Below are 27689 nucleotides of genomic sequence, written 5' to 3' on the forward strand. Positions count from 1 at the left end.
TTTTGGACGTAGCCATTGGCCCGAGCTGCAGCTCGATCCCACAATGCAGCGCTCGGCGCGTCATTGAACGGAGACCATGATGGCGGCGCTCGGTGCACCAGAAGTGATTTCACAGCTGGAAAGCGCTGCCAAAGTTTTAATGGTGAGAAATACGGCTCTGTTTCGCTCTGTAGTGGCTTTGGTACGCCTCGACGCGAGTGTGGTGGTGAACGCGAGAGGTGGAGATGGAGGTTTTCGGGTTGGAAGGCTGACTTGGCGGAGACGCGATGCGTGGCGGTGCCGCCGCGCTTGTTTCTCTCTCCATCCCGCACAAACGGCGCTCACACCATCCACAACCGTCTTTCTCGAGAGAGGAAAGAAAACCCCACAGGTCCTCAGTGCTACCTGTTGAGGGCAGGAGAAGTAAAAACAGCAGCTCGGTAGATCACCATGGCTACGGTTGAGTCTATATTGTAGTTTGAAATGACGGTTATCGACCTGCTTTATTCCCATGTATGTAAAGTGTGTGAACAGTTGATGGTGAGATGTTCCAGGTTCTGCTCTAACTACAGGGAAACTAGTCAAGGACAAACTTCTGCTCGGTTTACCAGCTTAACAACTTGCTCTCGCTGACTAGCCTCAGGAGCTTTATGTTTGCTAATCTTAACACAAAAAAAAAACAAGTTGCATGTGCTTTTTAGCTTTAACCCTAAAGTCTTTATCCTCGTGTATTTAAACTCATTTTCCTTTTTCCATTTAAACTCCTATACCGTCTTTTAGAGCTAAAGAAGAGCATGTCCTCTGTTTACTATTGCAGTAGTATGAAGGTTCAGATCACTCCAGGCCCAGTCACACTGTCACATTATTGCTTATTGTACTATAGGGGTTTGGGGTTTTTAAAGCAGAAATATTATCAAATTAATCCACAGTATCAAAACAGACCACTCAAGAACCTCCAGATTACGTTGATGTATTTGTTCACTTTTGGAAAATCAGTGGTCCAGTGTGCAATGGTGAGTAATACCATTTCATTCAGTGTGTATTGTGTTTTCAATTCACTTTTATTTGTAGTGCACTTTTATTAATGGACATCGTCCAAGTGGCTTCACACAGATAGAGATTATAAAATATGAATTTCTCTGTAAGTTCCTATAAATGTATCAGTAATGAGCAAACCAGTGGTGATAGTGGCAAAGCAAAAAACTCTGAGATGATGAGATGAAGAAACCTTGAGAGGAACCAGACTTTGAAAGGGGAACCCATCATCATCTGGCTGGCACCGAATGCTTTGTTTCTTGTATTTTATCAGTCTTGATGATTCGCATAAGATTTGTACAACATGCATAAGAAAAATGGGTAATAACACTAATGAAATTGTACGATTGAAAGCTTGAGGTGGTTAGAGACCATAAAGCAGGTCGGCAAGTGCTTTCGGGAAATCAGAACAACTTCTTGAGATGTTTACTTAGGTGAGCATTTAAAAACTTATATATTTATTTTAAAAACGGTGTCCTATTCCTTATACCCACTTTTAAAATATTTCATTCATTAATGAACCACATGTAATTGTTTAAATACATTCATGTGATACAGCATAAAAAATTAGTTCCTGTTGGTACTTATGTTACAGTATCATGAAAAAAAGATGATTTTCCATTGTAAAACATAGTATTGACTTTCGCAAAGAGTTGACACAATACCTCTTAAAATATCAAGCAAACCCTGCTTACAGAAAGCTTCAAATGCAATTAGCCATTTTTCTCTTACATTTCTTCATTTTGAAATGATATTTTATGTGAAGCGTCTGACACATCCATAGAACAAATTCATTAAAATAAACCCATCATTAATGTTTTTAGCTGGGACTGATGTCAACACTGTGTTGTTACTGAAGTTTAATGAACATGTAAGAATTCAGCAGCTCTGTGGTTTGAGAAGAATTTCGGTGCGGTATTGGAAAAAAACATGCAGCCCCTTTTCCACCCTAATTTAATCATATTTAATTATTGGGTTAATTTTACTAGAAAAAAAATCCGCTGTTCTGTCTGAACATATCAATCATCAGCAGCATCTTCAGCAGCTATAAACATTTCAGGAATACAGCGAGGTTTTAAAATGTGCAAGCTAATAGAAGGGTTTTTGAATAGTGCTTTTGTAGGTACCATTCCCAGGTTCATCACATGTTTTAAAAGCAATTCTGCTGCTTTGATTTTGATTATAACCACTTGTTTTGAGGCTTCATTATTTGAGTTTGATAATATTAGGCTACATTCCTGTGTGCTCTTTTTGGGCAGTCTTTATATTTAGAGGGGGTGGGGGGGGAGCCAAAGAGACTGTTATTGCAAAATGATAGTCAGTGGCTGTATTATCTGAGGTTATTTCTACAGGTCGTTTGATAAATTTCCAGACATGATGACACAGAGTGCATAAAAAAACCACACTGACACGACAGATTTGTTTGGATCCTAAAATTACAGCTATGTTCTTGTATTATTATAATTTTTCCCACCTTTCCCAATAATAGACTAAGCATATTTGGGCTTAACCAGTGTGTGTCTGCTTTTCTAGCTTTAAGCGCCACTAGACAAGCAGAAACATGGAGGCGATTATGTTGTTGCTTTGTCATCAGGTTTGTTAGTTTGTTTAAAGAACAGTTTGTATTGGAGCTGTGCAGTATATTAGGGCTGGTAATATATTCTTTTCTGGCTGAAAGAATAGGCTATTTATTCGCAGTTGTTGCAATGAGTGGCTCTAAGCAATTTATTTTTATTTATTTATTTTTGTACTTGTTTAAAGGAGTGAAATATTGGTACTGTTCTCCAGATATAGCGTTCATACTCAGGTTCTCTATTTTTCTGCAGCTCCACTCCACTGCAGGAAAACACAATGAATATTTATCCATTTGATTGCATATTCCAATTTTGTTTGTTTCCAGGGTAATTTGTTGAATGAGTCAAAAAATGGTGAGCATTGCTATCCTCAAATTGGTTAGAATGGGTAAAAATTGTGGCCATGAAGGCATACACATAGTTAGCAACAAAACATTGTCAGGATTAATTAGTATTAAAAAGCCCCAAAAAACATTCTCGCACCATTGTGTGCACAAGGCAGTTTGCCCTTAAATTTCTGACCCTATCATCTGTGCATTTAAGCAGAAATTTAAGTTCAGACTAGGCTATGTTCCAGCCGTCTACTGTCCAGTTTTAAATAGTCCATCCCCAATGCTGCATCAGTTTTCTGTTCTTGACTGAGGAGCCCAGTAATCTGACATGATTTGCAGTCATAGTCAAGTCAAGAAGCTTTTATTGTCATTTCAACCATATATAGCTGACGCAGTACACAGTGAAATGAAACAACGTTCCTCCAGAACCCTGTTAATGTCCTCGCCACATAAAGTGCTTGTGTGCAACCTGGTGCAAACAGTGCAAAAATAAATACAAGACAGTGCAAGACAACACAGGACACTGCAAGACAAATACACAAAACACAAAATAGCTTTACCAGTAAACCTGTTGTAAAGAGACAAAGTGAACGGTAGCAAAAATGTGAACAAAATGTTGTGCAAAAGAGCAAATAGCAGCAATCCAGAAAAGATGTGCAAAAACGGCATGTAAACAGTTTATGGTAATGAAGTGATGTAATGCGAGTGGTACTGAAGATATGGATGTGCGAAGTAAGTGTGTGTGTGTGTGTGTGTGTGTGTGTGTGTGTGTGTGTGTGTGTGTGTGTGTGTGTGTGTGTGTGTGTGTGTGTGTGTGTTGAGTCCGGGTTGTACAGATCAGTCACACAGGTGTGCGAGAGTGAGTGAGAGTTCAGTTTAGTTCTGTGTTGAGAAGCCTGATGGCTTGAGGGAAGAAACTGTTACACAGTCTGGATGTGGCGGCCCGAATGCTTCGGAACCGCTTCCGTGATGGCAGGGTGAAGAGTGTGTGTGACGGGTGTGTGGGGTCATCCACAATGCCCATCCATCTCAAGTTTCCGTGCGTTTGAGATGCTTTTATGCTCATCACAATTTTACAGAGTGGTTTTGAGCTACTGTAGTCTTTCTGTCCTCTTGAACCACTCTGACCATTTTCACTTAATCTCTGTTATCAACATAGCATTTTTTTTCCTCCACATACTTGTCGCCCACTAGATCTTTTTTCTATATTGCACCATTCTGAGTAAACGGATAGTTGTGCAAGAAAATGCAGAATTGTTTTAGATTTATTATTAGATGATTAATCATTTTATATTAAAGTATACCAGCAGTCATGCCACAGTCAAAATCTCTGAGCTCACACTCTTTCTGCATTTTAATAGTTGATGTGAACATTACATGAAGCTGCTGGCTCGTACCTGCGATTCTGTACAGTGCACTGCTGCAGAATGATTGAGTTATTAGACGAGTATTCTTAATACAGTGACCAGTGAGTGTTTGAGCAGAATAAGAGAACAGGAATCAACAATTTCAAAAATCAATTTGTTGTTCCAAATTTTTCTGTGATAGATAAATATAGTAGAGCAGTAAAAAAAAACGGTGGCTACAATGTTCATCGTTAAAAGCACTATACAAATAAAAATGAATTGAATTAAAATTCCAGTCTGTATTCGAATTGCCATTGTATACATTTAATAGGATGGTTAATTAGCAATAAAATAGCAACTGTTTAACTTTGATAATGTTATGTAGGATAGAATTTCTGCTGTTTATTTTTCTCAGTTGTTGCCAATGTGTTTTGTTTAATTAATATAGAAGGGCAGTAAGGAAATTGTGGCTCAATTGTTATTGATCAGAAGGAAGTGTGTTCAAATCCCTCCATCACCAAGCAGCCACTAGACAACCCTGTATGCTCGACTGCTAATCTGTATTGTGGATAAATAATTGAATAAATAATTGCAATATATAATTATATTATTATTATGTTATGAAATAATAGATATAGATGTGTTCCTTGTACAGTGCGCAGTGAGTGTATAAATGTTTGTGTGAATTGTTTATTGACAATCTCATTTCATTTTCTTTAAAATAGCCTTTGGTAATTAATTAATGTAGTATTTTTACATTACAGCATGTTTTTTTTTTTTTTGTTTTGTTTGTTTTTTTTTTTTTTATGAGAATCTGATAAGATGTTGTTTTGTTTCTTAAGAAAGAACTTGATACAGAGCAGGAGAAAAATCCAAGATTCTCTAAAGAATAGCAGAGATGCCACTGATGGTATCTGATTATTAAGATTAAGTTTAGATGTTTGGTGTTTATTATGCGTGTGTGTGTGCGCATGTGTGTGCACGTGTGTGCGCGCGCGTGTGTGTGTTGGGGGTGTCCATGTACTGCTAGATTAAACTTAATACACTGTCTTAAGCACTCTGATGTAATGATGCTTGATTTAAACAGAATGAATTTGTTATGTGGTTGTGTTTTTTGTGTGAAGGCTTTGTTTGCCTTCAACAGTCATTAGATGGCTACAGATCATCATAGAGGCCCTACAGTGATAAATGTTTGGTTTTAATATGCTATCTAGTAGATAATACCTTTATCTTTCAGATGTACATGTACAAAGATAAGTAGGTGAATTATTCTTCCTGAGTTGTCGTGTCGTCCCATTGCATGTAAAACTCTGGCATTAGTGGACTTGTTTAAATTTCACACACCTCTTCTAAAGTATGGAATTAGTAATGAAATGTTTGCCTTCCCACAGTGTGAATCTGTCCTTCCGTACAGCACCTTTTAAAGAAAGACATTTCTTTATAGTGTGGTGTTTTTTGTTTTAATGCTGAACGTGTCTAATCATGTGTTTTAATGTCTTGTGTGTTTTCAGGCACCACCATCCATGGTCAGCACAGAACAGAGACAGCACGCAGAGCACATATTCCTCTCCTTTCGCAAATCCAAATCACCTTTCGCTATTTGTAAACACATCCTTGGTAAGTAGTAACTCCCCCTTTTGAGATTTATTTTTCAGTTTATTATTATTATTGATTTAATTATATATAAATATAACCCTAGAAACGAGTTTATTAGAGGGACAGCGCATGTAGGACGTTTTGGAGACAAGGTGAGGGAGGCGAGATTGAGAACATTTTGACATGTTCAGAGGAGGGACATGAGGTATATCGGTAGGAGAATGCTGAGGATGGAGCCCCCAGGAAGGAGGAAAAGAGGAAGACCAAGGAGGAGGTTTATGGATGTGGTGAGGGAAGACATGCAGGTAGTTGGGGAGAAGGAGGCAGATGTAGAGGACAGTTTAAAAAAAAAAGCTGGAGTCAGAGGCTCATGATACAGATGGAGCAGGTATGTTCTACCACAAAGATCATCTCCTTTAGATTTTATTAACCTAAAAAAAAAAAAAAAAAAAAAAGGCATAAAATAATGATTTTTGAATTCTGGTAAAAAAAAAAAAAATGCTAATCTAAGCTTTGAGTGGATGAATATTTTAACACATTTTGCAGCATTGTGTCCTTCTACACAGTGCAGTTTACCCCAAACGCTGCAAAAAAATACACAATTAATGTAAATTCGTCCTGGCCTGCCTCTGGGTACTGTTCTCTCTGATTGAAGGCACTTTGTGCAGCTGGGGACGGTTTCTCATCAATGCCCTGGGGTTTCATGAAATTACTGAGTAAGAACAGGCGCTTTGAGGATGGATTTGGACTGTAGTCAGTCAACAGTCTGATACATTGACTCAGGACTACAGTTTGCTTCTGATCACCATCACTGCATCTCGCAACATTGTTTATCTGTAATAAATGGACATTCGGTGCAACCCAGATGAGGATGGGTTCCCTCTTGAGTCTGGTTCCTCTCAAGGTTTATTTCTTAATGCCATCTTGGTGTTTTTTCTTGCCACAGTCGCCACCGGCTCGCTCATCAGGGAAAATACACTTAAAAATTAATATATTCTTTATATCACTACAATATCTGTGCTGCTTTGAGACAATGTTCATCGTTAAAAGCGATATACAAATAAAAATGAATTGAATAAAAATTCCAGTCTGTGTTCGATTTGCCATTGTATACATTTAATAGGATGGTTAATTGGCAATAAAATAGCAACTGTTAAACTTAAATAATGTTATGTAGGATAGAATTTCTGCTGTTTATTTTTCTTAGTTGTTGCCAGTTGTGGCTCAATTGTTATCGATCAAAAGGAAGTGTGTTCAAATCCCTCCATCACCAAGCAGCCACTAGACAACCCTGTATGCTCGACTGCTAATCTGCATTGTGGATCAGTGGATAAACGTGTCTGCCACAATAAGAAAAATTATTTAATAAATAATTACAATATAACAAACTGGTTGTCTTTAGCTGAAGTACCCGAGCAGTGTTTGACCGAGTGGTGTTCCTGGTTCTATTTCCCCAGAGACCAGTAAGGTGGACTATGTGCTGTTCCAGGCTGCAACGGCCATAATGGAGGCTGTGGTCAGAGAATGGATCTTGCTGGAGAAAAACAGCATCGAGTCTCTCCGAACATTCCTTCTCACCTACGTCTTACAAAGACCCAAGTAAGTGTGACTAAAAAAACGACCGATTTGGGTCCTAAATTTCTCCAGATGGTTTTTCTTAATATATTGTTAATATTTTTGCTCTTTAACTGTTGTACTCCCCTCATCCTCAGTCTGCAGAAGTATGTTCGCGAACAGATTTTATTGGCAGTTGCGGTTATAGTGAAGCGTGGCTCATTAGACAAATCCATCAGCTGTAAGAGCATCTTCCATGAGGTCAGCCATCTTATCAGCAGTGGCAATCCTACTGTGGTAAGCTATAAGAAAATATTGAAATCTTGACTAATAAGAAGGCATGGAGAAGTATAGAAAAAAAGCAACAGGTCATTTTATATAGCTTTTGGGATGTAGAATGACAACTTGTCATTTTGGTCACTAGAGGGTGCTATATGTCCGCTGGATTTTAAAGAAATAAGTACAGTACAGTGGTGGGGGTTACGTTCTAACCCTAACCCTCCCCTCTACGAGTTCAGAAAGTCCACGAGTTTTGGACGCACTCCCGCAACCCCTATGGTACCTTAGTGAATTAATCTAGACGTTGTCACTTTAATACAATAATGTGTTTTAAACATTATTAAATTTGTTAGTGAAAACATAGTATAAAATGTTATTCCTAACGTTCCAAATGAGAACCCGCAAATTTTCCGAACCGCAAATTATCGAGGGTTGACTGTAATTGAAAGTTTATATGGTGCAAATTTTCTGAATTATGTTTGAGGCCCAGTTTCTTTATTTATCTTCTGCCTTTTAAATATTGTTTCTATCAGACTCTATGCAGGTAAACAATGCCTAGAGGTATGATTTGTGAAGAGAAAATATCCCTAAATATCTCTATGTAAATAACGTTTTATAACAGATCATTTTCAACCACCTGAGTACTCCTTGAGTGCTTTGCTGTTTAGTTGATCATGAAAGAATTAACAAACTGTTTAGATTATCACCTGTGTAAAACCAAACGTTTCTCTGGAATATGCCACGTATTCATACTTCACTGCAACATTTAATTTAATGATACAATTTGATATATATATATATATATATCTCACTCTACGCTGTTATTTGTATCATGTTTGTTTTGGATTCTGCTCGTATGTTCTTGCTGATTCTAACTTTCTGGACACTGTATAATGCCAAAAATAGGAGCATGAATGATTTATTTTTGACTAATTACAGTGTATGTTATATCTTTTTAATCTTTTGTTATTATGTGGTTAGTAATTTTCAGCAATATAATTTCTATGTATTTATGGCTTTTTGTTTTTCGTATTTGAAGCAAACACTGGCCTGCTCCATCCTGACAGCTTTATTAAGTGAGTTCTCTAGCTCCAATAAAACCAGCAATATTGGCCTCAGTATGGAGTTCCATGGCAGCTGCAAGCGTATCTTTCAGGCAAGTACTCATTTCTACGTTTTGATCGTTTCTATATTTTTGTTTGTTTGTTTCATTGTTCAGTTTTTTAACGCATGTGTTTTTATATCCTAGGAGGATGACCTGAAGCAGATCTTTGTACTCATCATGGAGGTTTTACAGGAGTTCAGTCGTAGGGAGAACCTTAATGCCCAGATGTCGTCAGTGTTCCAGCGATACCTAGCACTGTCCAATCAGGTGCTCAGCTGGAACTTTCTCCCACCTAATCATATCCTTTTATAGAAAGAGTGGGCGTTCATGGTTTGTTGTGCTTAATTTGGAACTGAAGTAACTTCTGGGCTGGAATGCATAATGCTTCTGGGAATGGCTGCTAAAACAGTGTTATTATCCTATTTAACAATTCACTGTATAAACCAAATTCACAAATTTGATGTCTATTGATTATAGGGGTAACTCAGTGTTTAAGATGTTTAACTTCTGATCAAAAGGTCATTAGTTCAAATCCCCCCACCACTAAGATGCCTCTGCTGAGCCCTCGAGTAAGGCTCTTAACTGCTCAACTGTATGCACAAGATAACTGTAGGTCACACCGAATAATGTCATAAATGTACATTTTGTCTTATTGGCTGAAATGTTTTATTCTCTATGCAGTCACAGAGCGTTCTGCATTCTCCTAGTTCAGCACTGAACAGTGTAAATGTTAAAATGGAAAATTGCAATCAGGCGAAAATCAGCAATGCCTGTCTGCACAATTTTCACTGCAAAAAAGGATCAAAAGACAATAAAAACAATAACATAAAAGCATTAAAAGATGCAGGTAATAAAGTAACAAAAAAAGTTATTGTTATTAAAATGTTACTCTTCTATTAGGAAACGTGGTATTTGGGGAAAGTAGTATCTATTTCACAGTTGATCATTATTTGTTTACAATATTTAGAAATTCTGAAATAATTTATTTTTCCGTATACACTTATTCCGTTTCATGCTTTGTAATTCCTTCTCTGCTGTTGCTAGATTTGACATCTGCCTTTATGTTGCTCTGTGATCCTTCATGGTCTGCACGTGCTAGTGATTGTATATGGGTGTGTTAGCTCTTTTGGGTGCTAATCCTACTCAGGCAGGCCGTGTGCCTCTCTGTCTGTTTACAGGGATCTGGGCTGGCGGCAGCACCAGCTAGGGTCACATATCATTTTCAAAGAGTGCCTGTGCCTTTATCACTCACGATAAGTGTGCCTTTAAACACGCGAGTTGCAGAGGATCTGCCAGGAATGTTGAGCAGGCGCATGTGTCTGTGTGTTTGTATAGGCAGACTGAGATCACAGTAATTGCTGGCTGGGTGGTTCGTGGAGGAGATGCTCCTCTGGGACGAAGAGCATTTATTAAGGGCACTCATGGGGACAGTATGTGTGCTGAATGGATGTGTGTGCACACGTGTTTAACTTAAGGCCTGTGCTCAAAAATGTGTTCCTGACAGCCGTGTCTGCCTTATTCCCCTCAAAGTGCCGCAGTGTGTATGTAGTCTCCGCTCCGGCATGTGTGGCATCTGTCCACACCCCCTCCCTCTGCTCGTGGAGTGTGTGAGTAGGTGTCATATGTGAGACTAGACACGGCTCCTGCTGCTCCTCGATCGTTCCATGTCTCTCCTCAGTTTTAGCTGCCGCAGGGCAGGTCAAAGCCTGGGCCTCGTGTCAATCAGGTGCTCTGAATGGGTGAGGGGGATGACAGACAACACACACAAAACAGGAGTGGCTTTCCAAGACATGTGTTATTAGATGGGAGGGGTGAGTGTGTAGAGAGGGCATTCCTAAAGTGCTAGTACACACACCGAGGTAGTGATGGAGTCTTAAATGGGAGGATGTGACACTTAAAGACTGTAATATCCCTTGCACTTCTTGGCTGGCTGTCATTGAGTGCCACTCAGCACTCTTAAAATTATGTTAACAAAATGTGTGCATCTTTATCTGTCTAAAGCCCAAGAGAATGTACTTGGGCACCTGACAACTTCTTTATTCCTCTTATGGGCAGTGTAAAGACAGTCTTATTGCTAGATAGTAACGAGGTAGTTTTTTCTTCATAACCACTTTTTACTATTTGGCCTGCAAGGGAATTGTGGACAAATCCTTGTAAATTTGTTTTTGTTTGTAATTATGTTTGTAAGTCCTGTACAAGACTTAAAATCTACTCATTTTCTTTATCAAAGCCATTAAACCGGTAAATAAACAATTTGCAAGTTTAAAGGAGTTTTTCTTTTTTCCCCTCTCTCTCTTTCTCAAAAATGCACTCGAAGGCCAGCAGTTGTTGTATCAAACACACTGGTTAAAAAATATAATTGTGATTTGTATTAAATTTTTGGCAAATAAAAAAATAAAGGAAATGACATGTCGCTCCATGAGTGCTAAATGCCCTGAGCAGCATTATTTTATTTTTATCCTGTTGAATGTGATGTACAAATTTAGGTCAGTAGCAACATACTTGATTCCCTCTTTATTTTGCTCATATAGCAGACAGGCAGGCAGTGGTGTTGAAGGCTTGGCTCCAGCTCTGCACTTTTATCCCTCCTTTACATGGGTCACCCAGAGTTCTACTGCCCCAGTGCTATATTTAAAAAGCCATAAGGACAGTCTTGGTTTGGGGGAGACGGCGACAACATGCGCTCGCCGCTTGCTCAAACTTTCCCACAGAAATAGTACTTTTAAACTGACACCATTTTGAGTGTGTTCGGGGTTGACTTGTTTGTTACCGTACCTCACATTTATCTAGTTCTTATATTGTTTGTGTGTGCGTGTGTGTGTGTGCTGGGAGTGACTGTAGATCCAACCCAGAGGAATGCTTGGCCTTTGCCGGTAACTGGCCTTGATCATACATTCCTGTGGGAGACTCTTGCTCTCTCTCTCTCTCTCTCTCTCTCTCTCTCTCTCTCGCGCTCTCCATCCCTCCCTGTCTCCTTCTTTTTCCAGTGGGTTATTAAGTGGATGATTTGAGGTACAGATTATGTGGGAGGGGACACTTGAGTTTAACTGTAGTAACACTCAGAAAGAGGCAGGAAGAGGGATAGCTTGAAGAAAGTGGAAGTTAGTCAGAGTAGCTTCTCCTTGCAGAGATATTTGACAGAACTAGTGAGGCAGCGAAGTGTTCACTTTTCAGGACCTGTGTGTGTTTTTGTAATGCTGGTGACCTTAACTAAGTCGTCACTGGGCAGACACTACATCGCTATGTTTGAAGCCACTCAGAATGTCATGCTGAAGCCCACAGAGTCATGGAGGGAAGCTCTTCTGGACCACAGAGTTATGGACCTCTTTTTTACTGTGAGTAATCTCCTGTTTTATCATTCTTTTATTGGGATGTAGATTTATAAGCAAACCTTTTCAGAGTTATCGCTGCATGCTGTTCTCCTTACTCACTCACTTCCTATCACTCCTGCTCTCATTCACTTGAAAGGATGCTGTGTGTCTTAGTTGATGGTGCATTGACCTCACAAGCTCTCTACTATCATCTGTTTCTCCGTTTATCAGCACCTCCATCCATACTGCCATCTGTTCATACATTCAACTATCCATCATTATTTGTTACTTTATTTATAATACACACAATAATAACCAAATAAGAACTCCATCAGTAATGTATGAGCTCTGTACTTGAAATTGCAAGTCTGTCAGTATACAGATACATAACTAAAGAACATTATCTGGGTTGGATTCATAACATACTTTTGGTAAGGAAAGATGTATTAGTATGCATCTGATTCTGCTGCATACTTGTGAAGGTTTCATTACACTTTCATATGATTTACTGACTTTTCTTATTTAAACATTGATTAGATTTTTTGATTAGTGATTTGTTCTTATTCTAAATAATTTAAATGTTATTAATGTTAATAGTAATGGCCTCCTGATATGCTGATGAATGAATTTTATGCAGTTAAAGTAACAGCTGATTAGACTCTTGTGACCTTGCATGCTGAATCTCAGGAATGTTTGTAATTTTTATGTGATTGTATTGTACATAAAAAATGCTGTAATTCATATAATAGATATTCTGACTATTAAACATCAGTATTGCTATTGGCTTTAATGTGCATAAGTTATTTCATAGCCCAAATGGTAATGTAATTCTCTTTTAATCCACTGTAGTCACTCTTAAAGTAGCAAACAGCCTTAAGAGTTAAAAAAAAGAAAAAAAAAAGATATTATTCTTCGTCAATAGGTTTTTTTTGTTTTTTGTTTTTTGACTGAAAAAGTACAATTGGTGTATTCTATGTAACAAGCTGATTTATCACAGGTCTGGAGTGATAATCTGTATTCATAATAGAATGTGACTGGCTCAGAATAAAATAATGAGGGAGCCACTCACAGCGAAGAAGATGCCAGAGCAGTCAAGTGGGTTGAAACAAAGTGACGGCTTAAGAGTTTCATGATGTTATATCGGGGTAGAAATCATAGGAAGGGCTGGCTGATCGAAAAGATCCTGATGTGTGGAACAAATCCACCATCTTTCCGTCACTATCCAGAGCACGACTTTCCGAAGGCTCCTCCCCTTTGTTCCATTACATGTGCATAGTCTCAGCTGCCAAATACTGTTCTAATTATTTCATCAATACCAGCAGGTTATGCTGCCAGATGAATTAAGATGGGTCAAGGGAAATCCCCCTGTGTTCAACCTGTGTGGAGGTTCTGCATTCTTTAATCAAATCTTAAATAAAACCCCAACTAGCTGTGAAATCTCTGGTAGAGAACAGAAATATCAAGAGCTGTATTAATCCGTAGTACAGCAGGTCGGGTATAAAAGAATAGAGAGGTTTCTGTTTGGGCTAAAGGAAGTGGCTACTGTCAATCAATTCCCTTCACACTGTTTTGCTTCTTCTGTGTGACATTTGCTTTTATTTGCAAAGGGTCAAAGGACTGTTTTTGTAGGGATGAAATTTAGTCAGCTGTCTCTCTCCATATCTTTGTGTGTAGTTTGTTTTTCTGTGCTCATACCTGACATTGTGCTATAATCTCAACTGTGACAGGGGCAGGTGGGACATGTGGCCATGCGCTGCAGAGGTCAGAGGTGAGCGTAGACGGCTGGCTGGATTAGACTCTGACCCCTGAATGAAGAACTCCTGTTAACATACACTGAAGCCTTTGGCCTGTCACTTGGGCAGACAGGGATGCATGAGTGCCTCCCATCTGAGGGGACGGACTTTTTGATGTAGCTCTAAATGCCCTGGAAAAAGACAACAGGATGAGAGAATGAAGTACAGCCAAAAATAAACTCGCATGCTTCGTTTCACACCTAATAAAGCTATGGCTACACTAACATTTTCCTACTCAAACTAAAGACTAGCAAGGAGTGTTTTTGTTTGTGGTTTAGGTTTATTTTTACACACACATACACCCTCTGTCCCTCATACACACGGACACATACTTGTGATTAGCAACTGGCAGATATAATTTGGTTGCAATTTTTTTAATGCAGCCAGGGAATGTTGGAATCAGATCAGTCCATGTTCTCTTTCAGGACACGTATGTATGTGTGTGTGTGTGTGTGTGTGTGTGTGGGGTTCGTTTATGGCCTAAACAGTTTTCATGTTTTGTTGTAGCTGATTGAGATGGCTACAGTAATGATGATTATAATTTGCCCTTTGCTTCAGTAATTGGATCTGTGTAGACACCGGCACAGTAGTGATCTGTTCGAGAACAATAGCTCTGCTGGGGAGATGGACAAAAGTTATCTTCTGCTTTGTCTTCCTCCTAAAAATGGTTGTGTCTGTCTGACAAGAGGCATCTAAATGAATATATGTCAGTCTAACTATAGTTGGATTCAAGGCAGTTGGAATAGTTTGCGTGGTGTGGATGTTCGTAAGCGCAGCTGTTTTTGCTGCCCACGTAACTTTGGCCTTGCGCTCGGTCTCTCTATTTAGCCCCTAACTTTTTCTCTGGCTTTGTCTTTCATCTACCTCTCATTCACCTCCTCCCCTTCTTTCCCTCCCTCTCTTCTGTATCGGCTCACCAAACGATTTCACACTGTGAAAAAAAGAGTCCAGTCCTCCCCTAGATAGATCAGTGCTACACCATGTTAACAGTATTGGCTCTCCAGCTCTTTTGTCCAGCTGGTGAAGATAGGAAGTAGTGTGTACTACGGGGTTTCGGAAAAAGAATCGTACTTTCATTGCGATGTGTATTTATGGACTTTGAATTTGTTTAATTTTGACTTGAAGCATCTTTGCCAGAATGTTTGGTGGGGAGACAGTGTAAGGCTTTGAGAAAAAAAAGCTAAGCCAAGAATAAAAAAAAAGAGACCCAATAAGAAGTGAAGAGGATTTTGTGCCAAACATCCGCTCTGCAGTGGAACCACATGTGCTTCTGGTATGGGAGAGCAGGGCACTGAACTAAACACACACTTCTAGCCATGGTGCCGCTATGGCCGGCGATCTCGTGCTCCACACAAATTCACAAATCGTGGACAGCCTGATTACTTTAAGCCATCTTCAGACTGCAATTTGAATTAGATTTTGAGATAAGCATTGTCTATCAGGAAAGTGACATCGAGGACGAGTATTGCTTCAGTAGGTGAGCGGACTTTCCGATTCTTCGTGCACTCTACATTTAGCTTTTAAGACGGCTTTTTCGTACTTTGCATGACTGCAAAATTAAAGACAGATTTGTCTTTTCAAGTTAGGCAGAGGGAAAAAGTCAGGGGAAGTGGGTGTTTATGTGAGAGAGATGCTTTTCTGTGTAATTCAGAAAGACTGTGTGTGAGCTCCCCAGCTGTGTGTTTGATCAGCTGCCAGTGAGCCAGTCTGTAGTTCCTCCTGCTGCAGAATGCCTACAGGGTTTATATACCCTTAGATTCTTTCACTTCTCCCTAGCTCTCCGTTTGCTCTCCGTTTGCTCTCCGTTTGCTCTCCTGCTTTTTCTTTCAAGCACACGCTCTCTTAATTGACATCATTTGATATATTTTTTTTTTTTTTTAATATTATGTCTCCTAATCTGAGAGGACTTTACTTATGGACTAAGCAGAAGAATTTGTGCTGCTTTCAGGATGTTTTTTTTTTCCAGGTGCCTTATATGATTGTTTTAGCTTGGTGTACTTTATAGTAAAAAAAAAAAAAACCGGCAACCCACACAGACTTTTTATTTTTTTTTATTTCATTATTGATTTCTCTCTGGCTTTGTCAGGTGCACAGGAAGATTCGTGAAGATTCTGACATGGCCCAGGATTCCTTGCAGTGCCTGGCCCAGTTGGCATCCATGCACGGGCCCATTTTCCCAGATGAGAGCGCTCAGGTCACCTACTTGGCCCATCTTGTGGAGGGGCTACTTAACATGATCAATGGGTAAGTGAGAAATAAATGACCTTATATTTGATACTAACAAGTCTATTTAGTATAAAAGCATTAATCGGCTGATAGGCCGTCCTTGTAAAATCATTTATGGTTTTGTTTGTGTTTGTGCAGTTGGAAATTTAAAGTCTGGTGTTGAATAAATGGTCATGCGTTATGTTGGTGTTCACTTTTAAGCTTAAATAGGTAAAGGATAATAGCAAATAGCATGTGCACACAGGCTCCTGAAATGTGATCCGTTGCTAGTGGAGTAAATCAGGGTCTTTCTCCTCTATCCTTCCTTCTACTTCTCTGCTTCACTTGCCACTCTGTAATCACCTATTTTTTTTGTAGCTTTTATTTTCCAATTGCATCATCGAAAAGCCATGCAGCAGGTCCGTTCTGATTGAATTGTTCTGCTTGCAATTTAAATCCATCTGATACGGGTTAGAGCTGTAGTAGTAAGCACAAGGGAAGCAGATTTCGTAGATAGTAGTTTTCAACTGGTTTTGATGAGAAGAATTCGGACGAATCAGTAAGTGTGCACTTGGGTGGATGTGGATGGAATCGATTTGTGTGCAAACTTGAAAGCATCAGAAAATATGAAAGCAGTTCTGGTGATTTGAAACATTCCCACACATTGTGCTCTACAATGTGTGGTACATTTTATTATGGAGTATTTGAAGTTTTATTTTTTTTTGGCTTTCACACTGCGAAGCAGATGTTTGTACATTGAATCTAGTAGAAAAGATCTAAAGATTAGTAGTATCTAAAATATTCTCCTACTAAATTTTATGCAATTGTTTAGTATAAATTACTAACTCCACTTATAAAACTTAAGGTTAGACCTTTAAGTAAAGCATTGTTTTATTGTTATTTTAATTATCCTGACGTATACAGATTTTGTTTATATTACATTCACTAATGTGTGTATGTATGTAATGTCTACACAATGTAGTTTTGTTGTAAAATTAACTTTAATGATTGATCATTTTGCATTTGGCTACAGTAAAATGTAGCCATGGAGTCTCTTATTTAATTTTTATTTATTTATTTTTTTTATAAACTATTTTACTGATTAGTCTTTATTCTAAATCCAGGCTGCATTAATAGCAGCACCTTGTGACATCACATTGTCGCTATTGTAGAAGTAACATTTTGTTTTTGTACGGGTTTGCGCAGGATTGAGATTGAAGACTCTGAGGCAGTGGGCATCGCAAACATCATCAGTAATCTGATTGCTACATTTCCTCGGAGTGTTCTTACTGCTCTACCGAGCGAACTCTTCTCCTCTTTCATCAACTGTCTGACATTACTCACCTGCTCTTTTGGACGTAGCGCAGCCCTTGAAGAGGTGGTGAGTACAACATGCCGTCTCCATATGGATTAACTTCTTTAACGTTTATCCTCTTTAAGGATTGAACTCCTTTCAGTGTATCAGTCATGCATATGAGTCATCTTTAAAATCAACCGATTATGATTTTATATATATATATATATATATATATATGTATATGTATATATATATATATATATATATATATATATATATATAGATATATATATAGATATATAGATATATAGATATATAGATATATATAGATATAATATATATAAAATAAACTGCACTTAATGCACATAAGTATAATACATTTCCTTCTTCATTAGCTGGATAAAGATGACATGGTATATATGGAAGCATATGACAAGCTGTTGGAGTCGTGGCTCACTTTGGTGCAGGAGGATGAGCATTTCCCTCGTGGCTGCTTTGTCCAGCCAGCTGTACAGGTCTTCAACTCCTACATTCAATGTCACCTTGCAGCACCTGATGGAACCAGAAACCTGGTGAGCGCAAATCATAATTTCAACCGACTGTTAGATGTTTTACACTTTCATCTTTTCTCATTTTTATTGTAGTACTGCTTTATTTGGAACTTGCAATGTAAACTGGCATTTGTGATCCAATGACTCATCTTTGAATCTTTTGGTTTAGACTGCAAACGGTGTTGCATCACATGAAGAGGAGGAGATAAATGAATTGCAGGAGGACGACAGAGAACTGTTTTCAGATCAGTTAGCAAGTATCGGCATGTTGGGGCGAATCGCAGCAGAGCACTGCATCCCTTTACTCACAAGGTAGGAGCTCATGCTGCACACCTTGTGTTTATTAAATACTAAAAGAATTCATACTAACCAGTGATTTGTGTCTTATTAGCTTATTGGAGGACCGAGTTACACGGCTTCATGGACAGCTCCAGAGACACCAACAGCACCTCATGGCCTCATCAGAGCCAGACTCAGTGGACCGAAAAGTTTTAGACGACCTCTACGAAGACATTCACTGGCTAATATTAGTCTCAGGTTTGTGTCAAGTCAACATTTCTTTTTGCAATGTTCTTTCCCATGTGAACACATTAACAATATCAAATAACTTTATATTGAACCCTACTTTGCTGAAAAGGGCAAGTCATAATACTCAGTTGTGTGGGGGTTGTAACAGGCTACCTATTAGCTGATGACCCTCAGGGGGAGACGCCGATGATCCCCACAGAGGTGATGGATTTCTCTATAAAGCACTCCACCGAGGTGGACATCAATACCACACTGCAGATCCTTGGCTCACCTGGGGAGAAAGCCTCCTCCATCCCAGGCTGCAACAGGACAGACTCTGTCATCAGGTAAAGGGGTCAAGGGGTGGACTCGGTTAGCATGAGTGGTTAAAAACATTAGAGATCCTTTATCAGTGTGACTAAAAACTAAAGACAGTGACTAGGACATATGGTTTTTGCAATAATAATAGTGGTCACATGTTTGTCCGGGTTTAGTGAGCTGCCAGGCCTGATGACTGTTATTTATATATGCGGCGTTTAGAATCCATACTGTGATGTGTCCTAAGTGCAATCGGTTATGACTGTCAGGTGCCAAACTCGGTGTGATGTCAGATGAATGCTATTTCTATGCCAGACAGATGATCAGTTAAGCCTCAGCAGACCCTTAACCCTGCTTGTAGCAGTGGTCAGAAAACATGCAGATTTTTTGCAGCAAAAAAGGGTGCACAGGGTGGTGCAGCACATCGTCTCTGATCTGCCATGGTAGCAGCAGTTCTATTGCCCAGTGGAGAATGTCCTGGCATTGTGCCAGGCAGAATGGCCACGCGAGTAGCAGCCTGGCCCTGGCGCCAGCCACGCTGCATTCATTATTCAATTAGAACCAGGACAGGTGCGGTGCTGATAGAGGGGAAAGAGGAGCGGTTTATGAATGAGTGGAGGGGTTTGAGGTGACTGAAGGGTAAAATGTGGTGTGTAGTGTTTGAATAAATATACTTTTAATTGTCTGGCCTGTTTTCTAATTTTTTAGAAGTCTCGAAGACATTTAATGGACGGAAACCACAATAGTTTTTTGATAAATGTATTTGATTTTTTATTGGGTCTAATTTATTTTGCGCTATGTTGTGTATTGCGATAGGGGCTCAAAGCCTTATCTACAGACCTTTCTGTCAGTGATGTGGAAATAGGAGAGTGAGTATAGAGGTCAAGGCCGAGGAATTGAAATGATGTGTTGATGGGGTTGTGATGAGTTCAGCAGTAGCAGAGCTCTGTGGTACAGAAAGAGAATAGCAGAGGGGTAAAGGATTTGGAGAGACAGTAGGTTGGTGACTCAGGCTTGGATGTAGGATTTGGAAAGACAGTGGCTGTAGGATTAAGTTTCCTAATAACAGCGTCCTGACCCCACAGCTCTGAAATGTCAGTGGGGTTTGTTTTTGCAAACAATGTAAACCATTCGCCTGTACTGTCCTCGCTCTTTAGAGAAGGCTTATCTGTTTTGCAGTTCATTAATTTACTGAAAGCTTTTTTTACGCATCATTTTGGTTTTTTCCATCAGAGGTGGAACAAAAGTCATTTTTAGATTTTAGTTCCTTTGAATTGTTTTATCTTTTGACTTGAATTTCTGTAAAGAAATGGTGCATTGTTTCCCTTTAGCCTTGTACTATTAAGGTTGTACACTTCATGGAAAATAATTATTGTTATTGTTAGTAATAATTAGTACTATTTTTAGTCTGGACCAGTATTTATAGATCACCTTTTGAGCTAAAAGTCACTCCTGTAAATTGATCAAACGAATCGAAGATTTGCTCCTGTCTTATCGTATGAGTTTTATCCGAATTCTTTGTATTTAGGACCACTGTTCCCAGAAGTCTTTTGCTTAGTACTTTCATGGGAACACTGCTACTTTCATCCCCCATTATAATGTTTAACAGTGTTCTAGTAACATTGAATTAGTGTCATTATTTACTGGACAGTTTGAGATCGTAAATGACAGAACCTTTGCGTTCCTCAATAGTTAACAGTGGTCTTTATTGTTTGCAAGCAGTGGTTTGTGTCGGGATAAACAATTCAAGCCACTGTTGTCTGTATTAAAGTCAGCGATTTTGGCACAACTTGGCTGAATTAGCGGTTTTGAAGCTCAAAAGACAAACGAATGCAACCCCGGACTTTGGTGTTTTCCAAAGCCACACCCCAAAACACATGCACATGTGCTCCCTAGACTAGAATGCCTGAATGTTAGTGCAAGATGAACCTCTTCAGTTGACGGTGAGGGGGAAAGAAATATTTTCCTCAGAATAGATTTTGACAGTAGTAGGAATGTGAAAAGAACTGTGTTATACCCAAACCCACCTCTGATTCTCATGAGAATGTCATGTTTCAAGATTTTATAAGAGCTGTATGTCATAACATGTCTTCTCAGATTGTTATCAGCAGTGCTGAGGACATCGGAGGTGGAGTCTCGGGCAACACGGGCAAGTCTAACACAATTGTTGAGCCCTCAGATGGGAAAAGACATTATGTGGTTTCTGCGGCGCTGGGCCAAAACATACCTTCTAGTGGATGAGAAACTGTATGGCCAGGTAAGCTTTTAACAGAACACAGGGATTCACTGATCTTAGTATTTTGAGGTTCCTGTAACTGTGTAAAGACGTTAAATCCAACACCACATCTCAAAATTATGTAATGTATTTGTTCATGATGTACTGTATGTTTTTCTCCCCCCCCCCCCACTTTCTGCATTTAGATCAGTATGCCCTTGAGCACAGCATTTGGGGCTGACACTGAGGGGGCTCAGTGGATTGTGGGGTACCTGCTGGAGAAGGTGATAAATAATTTGTCTGTATGGAGCTCTGAGCCCGACCTGGCAAATGACACAGTGGAACTGTTGGTCACTCTTGTGGAAAAGAGAGAGCGGTATGTGTGAATATTCATGTGAGGAGAACTTCAAAACTAATCTTTGAGATAACTGGATTCATTGTGCTGTGTATTTATTTCTGTATGTTTGCACCACCTGTTGGTGAAATCATGGTAGTACTCGTAAGAAAGTAGCGTGAGTGATAAGATATACCTTTATTCGTCCCACAGTGTGGACATTTCTCGTCATAATAACTAGTGAATATTAGTGCACTTGTCCTCTTTCTGTGGGTATTTTCCCCGTGTTATTTTCCTTCATATACTGACTCTGGAGTGATGTAGAGACATTTGAGAGATCTAAGGACATACAGTTTAATACAAAATCCACAAACTATGAAGGCATATTTGAACATATAATGCAGATTGTTTATTTCTAATAACAATTATTCTGTGATTAATGCAATGCGACACTAGTGTAAGGTCCCAGCCTATAGCACGGCTTTTGTTTTTGTCATCCACTGCACAAGTTTAATTTATTTTTATCAAGCCTTTACTTCCTGTCACATTCTGTTGATCAGAGCAAACATCGTGGTGCAATGTGAGAGCTGGTGGAGCCTGGCCAAGCAGTTCGCCAGCCGCAGTCCCCCACTGCACCTGCTGTCAAGCCCAATCCAGCGCACGCTGATGAAGGCGCTGGTTCTTGGCGGCTTTGCACACATGGACTCTGATACTAAACAGCAGTATTGGGCAGAGGTGAGTGCAGTTCTACACTGTCTATTTAGGGTTATTATTGTATTAGTGCCTACTGTGATTGAGCAAAACTAGAAGGCACAAAAACAACTTCCGTTCTTTCTGTGGTGTATCTGCAGAGCTTAAATGATTGACTTGTTTTTGTGATTGGGTAGAATTTTCACATGTACTGTTTTTCACTTTGGCTCGTTTCTGTGCTCCAGGTGCTTCATCCACTCCAGCAACGCTTCCTGAACCTTATTAACCAGGAAAACTTTGCGCAGATCTGCCAGGAGGAAACAGTAAAGCAGGAGATAGTGGCCACTCTGGAAGCTCTGTGCGGCATCGCAGAAGCTACTCAGATAGACAATGTAGCTTCTCTTTTCAGCTTCCTTATGGACTTCCTGTCTAGCTGCATTGGACTAATGGAGGTCTACCAGAATTCACCAGAAACAGTCAATCTCATCATTGAGGTGTTTGTTGAGGTGGCCCATAAGCAAATCTGCTACCTGGGAGAGGTGAGTTAAAGGGTGTTATATTTTTTATATTCATTGTGGTCTGCAAAACCATTGCACATCATGAAATGATGACTTTTAAAATGTAAGATCTGGTGGCTCAGACATAAAATCTGGTTACTACCAAAAGTGGAAAGAGAGAGAGATTTTATTCTGACTGTGGTGCAGAAACATCAGAGGCATTATACAGAATCTTATAACACACTAAATTGATTAGGCCTTTTATCTATTTTGCTATGGCACATAGATTTTTAACAACTTAGTCTGCTATTCACTGTGTGATAAAAGTACCACAAAGCCGTAGCCAGGTTTAGTCTGGTTTTCTGTGGTTTTCCCAGACTGACACACACGTATACAATAATTACATATCATTTTGGTGTTTGTGAGTAGTTTTTATTTCTTAAAGAATCTTTGTTTTTCCCTACAGACTAAGTCTATGAAGCTGTATGAGGTGTGTCTAACACTGCTCCAAGTCTATTCGAAGAATAACCTCGGTCGAAAGAGACTCGATGTAGCAGCAGAAGAAGACCAATACCAGGACCTACTGCTCATCATGGAGCTCCTCACTAACCTGCTTTCCAAAGAGTTTATAGACTTCAGTGACACTGGTAAGTACATTTGGTCTGGGTTTTGAGCTCTCAGTTCCTCAACAGACAAAATAACTAACACTAAAATTGTATTATGTCTAATTGTGTACTTATGTGATTGTCTTTTGTAAATCAGATGAGGTGTTTCGAGGACAAGAGCAGAGTTCAGGAGCTGGTCGTACTGTTTCAGCGGCAGACGTGGTGCTGTTTGGGGTCAATATTGTGCTGCCTCTCATGTCTCAGGACCTTCTAAAGGTGAGGCGTATATTTCATTGATTATAATATGAATTCCATTGTGCACATGACCACAACTAGTTTTATTTAGTATTGTATGTTTATGTAAGCCTGTACTGTAGAAACTGTAATTTAACCTTTTTCTTTGGATTTTTTTTTTTTTAGTTCCCATCTTTATGTAACCAGTACTATAAGCTCATCACATTCATCTGTGAGATTTTTCCTGAGAAGATCCCACAGCTGCCTGAAGAGCTCTTCAAGAGCTTAATGTACTCTCTTGAGTTGGGCATGACCTTGTATCCTTTCACTTGTGTGTGCATCTGTTTTAAAAACTTTTTTTATGCTAATGGTCATTTTTCTCTGGTAGCAGGCTCTCTTTGTGGGTGGTCCAGGTTCCTTCAAAATGTCTCCCATAATGAATGCCACTGCATACTGCTTTTTATGGTTAGCAATGATCCCCTATTCCTGACCAGCTAATGCGACATTCTTTTATATTAGTATATTGCAAATGTATACACGGATCAGTGACATTATATGACATTATAATATTATGACCGGTAATGTGAATAACACTGATTATCTCTTCATCATGGCACCTGTTAGTGGGTGGGATACTTTAGATAGAAAGTGAAAATCTTATCCGCAAAGTTGACGTGTTAGAAGCAGGAAAAACGGGAAAGCGTGATTTAAACGAGTTTGACAAGGGCAAAATTGTGATGTCTAGACGACTGGGTTAGAGCATCTCTAAAACTGCAGCTGTTGTGGGGTTTCCCGGTCTGCAGTGGTCAGTGTCATATCAAAAGTGGTCCAAGAAAGGAACAGTGGTGAACTGGAGACAGGGTCATGGGAGGCTGAGGCTCATTGGTGCATGTGTGGAGGGAAGGCTGCTCCGTGTGGTCCGATCCAACAGACGAGCTACAGTAGCTCAAATTTTTCAAGCAAGCTATAGCTCTATGGGTCAGAACTGTTTTGGCAGCAAAAGGAAAAGCAACACAATAGTAGGCAGGTGGCCATAATATTATTCCTGCTCTGTGTAGATTATCTTTAAAATCTTCAGAAAACAGTAGTGGCAGCAGGTGTATGCTTGGCACTGCAGTTATTGTATGTAATTAGTTTTCATTTGCTGAACTGAAATCATGGTCATGCATTCACCTTGACGTACTTCTGTGCAGAATGAGCTCAGAGATTAGTCAGTTGTGTCTGGAGTCTCTGTCCCCGCTGGCAGAGCAGTGTGCCAAAACACAGGAGAAAGACACTCCTTTATTTATTGCTACTCGACATTTCCTCAAGGTCAGTGTTATCACGAAGTCTACCTTTAATCTTTTTACATTTTATTTGTTGTATCTGACATTTATCTTCTGTCTGTCCTTTTCCAGTTGGTGTTTGATATGTTAGTACTACAGAAGCACAACACTGAAATGACTGTGGCAGCTGGAGAAGCTCTGTATACACTTGTGTGCCTGCATCAAGTAAGTATTGCTGTTTTACAAAGATCCGATGAAGAAAAAATTTGAATCGAGTACATCCATGTCAAAGCTAGATGATCTAGTATTGTTTTTAAAAACTGTATCTGAAAGGCATGTTTGTTTTAGACGGAGTACTCCGAGCTGGTAGAGAACCTGCTCTCCAGTCAGAGAGATGCTGTGATTTACCAGCGTCTTGCCGATGCCTTCAACACACTCGCAGCTAGCAGCACACCTCCAACGATGGATCGAAAGCAGAAAGTGGCCTTCCTCAAGAGCCTGGAGGAGTTTGTGGCCAATGTTGGCGGATTGCTATGTGTCAAATAACCTCTGCCTCCCGCATCCTGTTTGGTGTTCTGGATGCGCCCTCATTTCCAGCCGCATCTCCACCATTGAAAGAAAAACTTTACTCTCTGCCGTGACAAACTCTGAACAATCGTAGCAGAACTGTGCTGTTGGAGAGAGAGGAGCATCTGTGTTTTGAATCATATGAAATGTTGCTCTTATTCTCTCGCGTTGTAAACAGCAAGCCTGTGGAAGCAGAGGATGGAAGTTGGGGAAAGCAGAGAGAGGAAAACTCATTACATTCAACTCAGTCCTAGCTGATCAATGGCGTTGCTTTGCCAATGAGAGGTTGTCAGATGGGACATAGAAAGCGTTCGGGGGTCAATTCTCCTCGCCACTCTAGACATACAGTCACATAATGCCTCTCCTTGAGTGCCTTTTTAATGTCTCGGATCCAGCTGTCTGTACAGCATTGGGTAGAACTGTGTCTTATTGCGAAACCTACGCTCTCATCACTGAGGGTGGGGCTCTGATAGAATTGGTCTGGTTTGTCTAGTTATCAGTCGTTTTTCTGTAAAGCTCTAGATAAATTTGCTCATTTTATTTAAAATGCATTCACACAAACATGCAACCACCAGCAAGGGAATAAGACTGTAGACGTTCACTAAGTTTGGCTAAGTCAACAAACACACCTAAATTCATCTCTGTGCTAATAAGACTCATGTTCCACATGTCCCAACAAGTACTGCATTTTTGTGACATGGTGCAGATGTGTTTATATTCAAGACCATCATCTTCTAAAGCATTAATGTGGCAGGACGCTTGGTATTAAAATTTTATAGCGTCCAAATGGAGCCACATGTCCAACTATGTGGAAACTGTTGCTTCTGAATAGGATGAAAAGTTGAGATGAAGTCCCAGGTGCAAATGAGTGACATTATATAGAACCTCAATGGGCATTGAAGCCTTAGGAGATCTGAACTATTAGAAAAGTAAATATGAGCTCCGAGCGCCTTTTCTCACTAAACCTGAAATATGGAAAGCCGTTATGGAAAGAAACCAAATCAGTTTGTTCATTAATGTGTATGTATATATTTTCAAAAAGGAGACAAATGTATGATTAAAAACAATAGGGACTGATGTTTTATAAGATTGTAGATTACAGCTGTTGAAGCTTTTTATGACTTCACCTGGTGTTGAATGGCTCAAGTTCGGTTTATAGGTTTTGTTTTTTCCCCCCTCAGTTCTCCCTGTTCACAGTTGTTGTGAAAGTCATTATAAAAACAAGATGATGAACGGTTCCAGAAAATACATGGGGTCAGTAAATGTTGTATGCTGTTAACTTTTTTGTCGTTTTGTTTTTTTACTCTTGTAACCTCATGGTGCAACACAAACTAGCACAAACATCCAAACCATTGCTAAAGCAATAAAATACCAAAAATAAGTCACTTTTTTTTGTCTAAAGAAAGATTCATTTGTTTCCATTTGTTTAGAGCACTAACCCTGTTACCTTTTCTTTTTGGAATGCCTGAAATGTATTGTAAAATGTACATAAAGTTATTATATAAACATTGTGTGTAGATTTTTTTTTCCCTGGCTTATTAAAATTTTACTTATGCTCTGTTCATCAATATTATGTTGGTGAATAGAGTTCATGTTTATCTTCGGTGTCTGGACTAGATCAAATTCATACCACAGCAGCACTCCAGTCACATGACTACATTGATAACTTTAACATTGATTAACATTAAATCATTTTCACTAAATATGTGCCATATCTGAAAGGATGAATATATTGATTTGTAGCTTAATAAAGAGGTAAAATCTTTACGTAAAGAATCATTAAATCCAATAGTCTAATATTCTGCTTAACAAAATGGCTCATATTTCTGGGCATGAACTCTACAAGACATTTTGAAGGTGTGCTGTGGTGTCTAGAACCAAGACATTAGTAGCAAATCAGTAAAGTTGTGTAAGTTGTGATCGATTAGACTTATTCCAGCACATTTTACCCATGTACAATCGAAATACAAATCTGTGAACTTGGAGGCCATACAACACCTTCAGCTCTTTGCTGGGAACATCATGCTGAAATTGGCCACTGGATAGATCACTGCTATGAAGGGTAATGCCTGGTCTGTGACAATGTTTAGATAGGTGGTATATCTCAAAGCAACATCCACAATAAAGCCATTGTTTAAGGTAGAGTTCTCGCTATTTTTCCTGCTTTCAAAATGTCATTTCCAAGAATTGGCCGTTCCCTTGCAAAATTTTCCCTCAGGGGTTTTAATGTTGTACATAGTTGGTGTATGCCAGATAAATGTTTGCCTGCTTACAGACACTGTGTCATACAATGTGAATAAATTTTCTTTTTCACGTCAAAAGACTCAATCATTACATCAACCGTATTATATAACTATACTAGATAGCAGGCTAAAAAAGCACCAGAGACCTCATCACATCTCACACTGCACCACGCTGTCAGAGATCCTCCAGCACTGCTCGACTGGTACCACCTTCTCTCAGATTAAGAGGTAAGTACACTTCAAGGCTCTTCTCTGTT

General features: G+C 39.4%; 1 protein-coding gene across 2 annotated transcripts; it reads left to right on the top strand.

Moving 5' to 3' along the window:
- Positions 1–26695, top strand: xpo4 (exportin 4). 2 transcript variants are annotated; one of them, XM_046845512.1, is made up of 23 exons: positions 1–142; positions 5778–5883; positions 7320–7461; positions 7575–7713; positions 8735–8851; positions 8945–9098; positions 12023–12135; positions 15991–16148; positions 17316–17490; positions 17802–17978; positions 18127–18269; positions 18349–18494; positions 18634–18811; positions 20880–21039; positions 21204–21373; positions 21892–22066; positions 22267–22560; positions 22985–23165; positions 23281–23399; positions 23544–23674; positions 24551–24668; positions 24755–24847; positions 24971–26695. In XM_046845512.1, exons 1-23 carry the CDS (start codon positions 77–79, stop codon positions 25166–25168), a joined length of 3453 nt encoding a protein of 1150 aa, XP_046701468.1. In that variant the 5' UTR covers positions 1–76; the 3' UTR covers positions 25169–26695. The 2 variants fall into 2 exon arrangements, with proteins under 2 accessions (XP_046701468.1, XP_046701469.1); XM_046845513.1 differs by lacking the exon at positions 1–142 and adding an exon at positions 195–438.
- The last annotated feature ends 994 nt before the right edge of the window (positions 26696–27689 follow it).

Source organism: Silurus meridionalis, chromosome 3, assembly GCF_014805685.1.
Source record: "Silurus meridionalis isolate SWU-2019-XX chromosome 3, ASM1480568v1, whole genome shotgun sequence".
Classification (NCBI taxonomy): Eukaryota; Metazoa; Chordata; class Actinopteri; order Siluriformes; family Siluridae; genus Silurus; species Silurus meridionalis.

What these genes read in the sequence shown, in the direction of transcription:
- xpo4 (XM_046845512.1), top strand. Translation starts at nt 77, where the DNA reads ATGATGGCGGCGCTCGGTGCACCAGAAGTGATTTCACAGCTGGAAAGC. An exon ending in AAATCTGCTACCTGGGAGAG is followed by an intron (nt 22,561 to 22,984) that starts GTGAGTTAAAGG and finishes TTTTCCCTACAG; the next exon opens with ACTAAGTCTATGAAGCTGTA. An exon ending in CTTGAGTTGGGCATGACCTT is followed by an intron (nt 23,675 to 24,550) that starts GTATCCTTTCAC and finishes ACTTCTGTGCAG; the next exon opens with AATGAGCTCAGAGATTAGTC.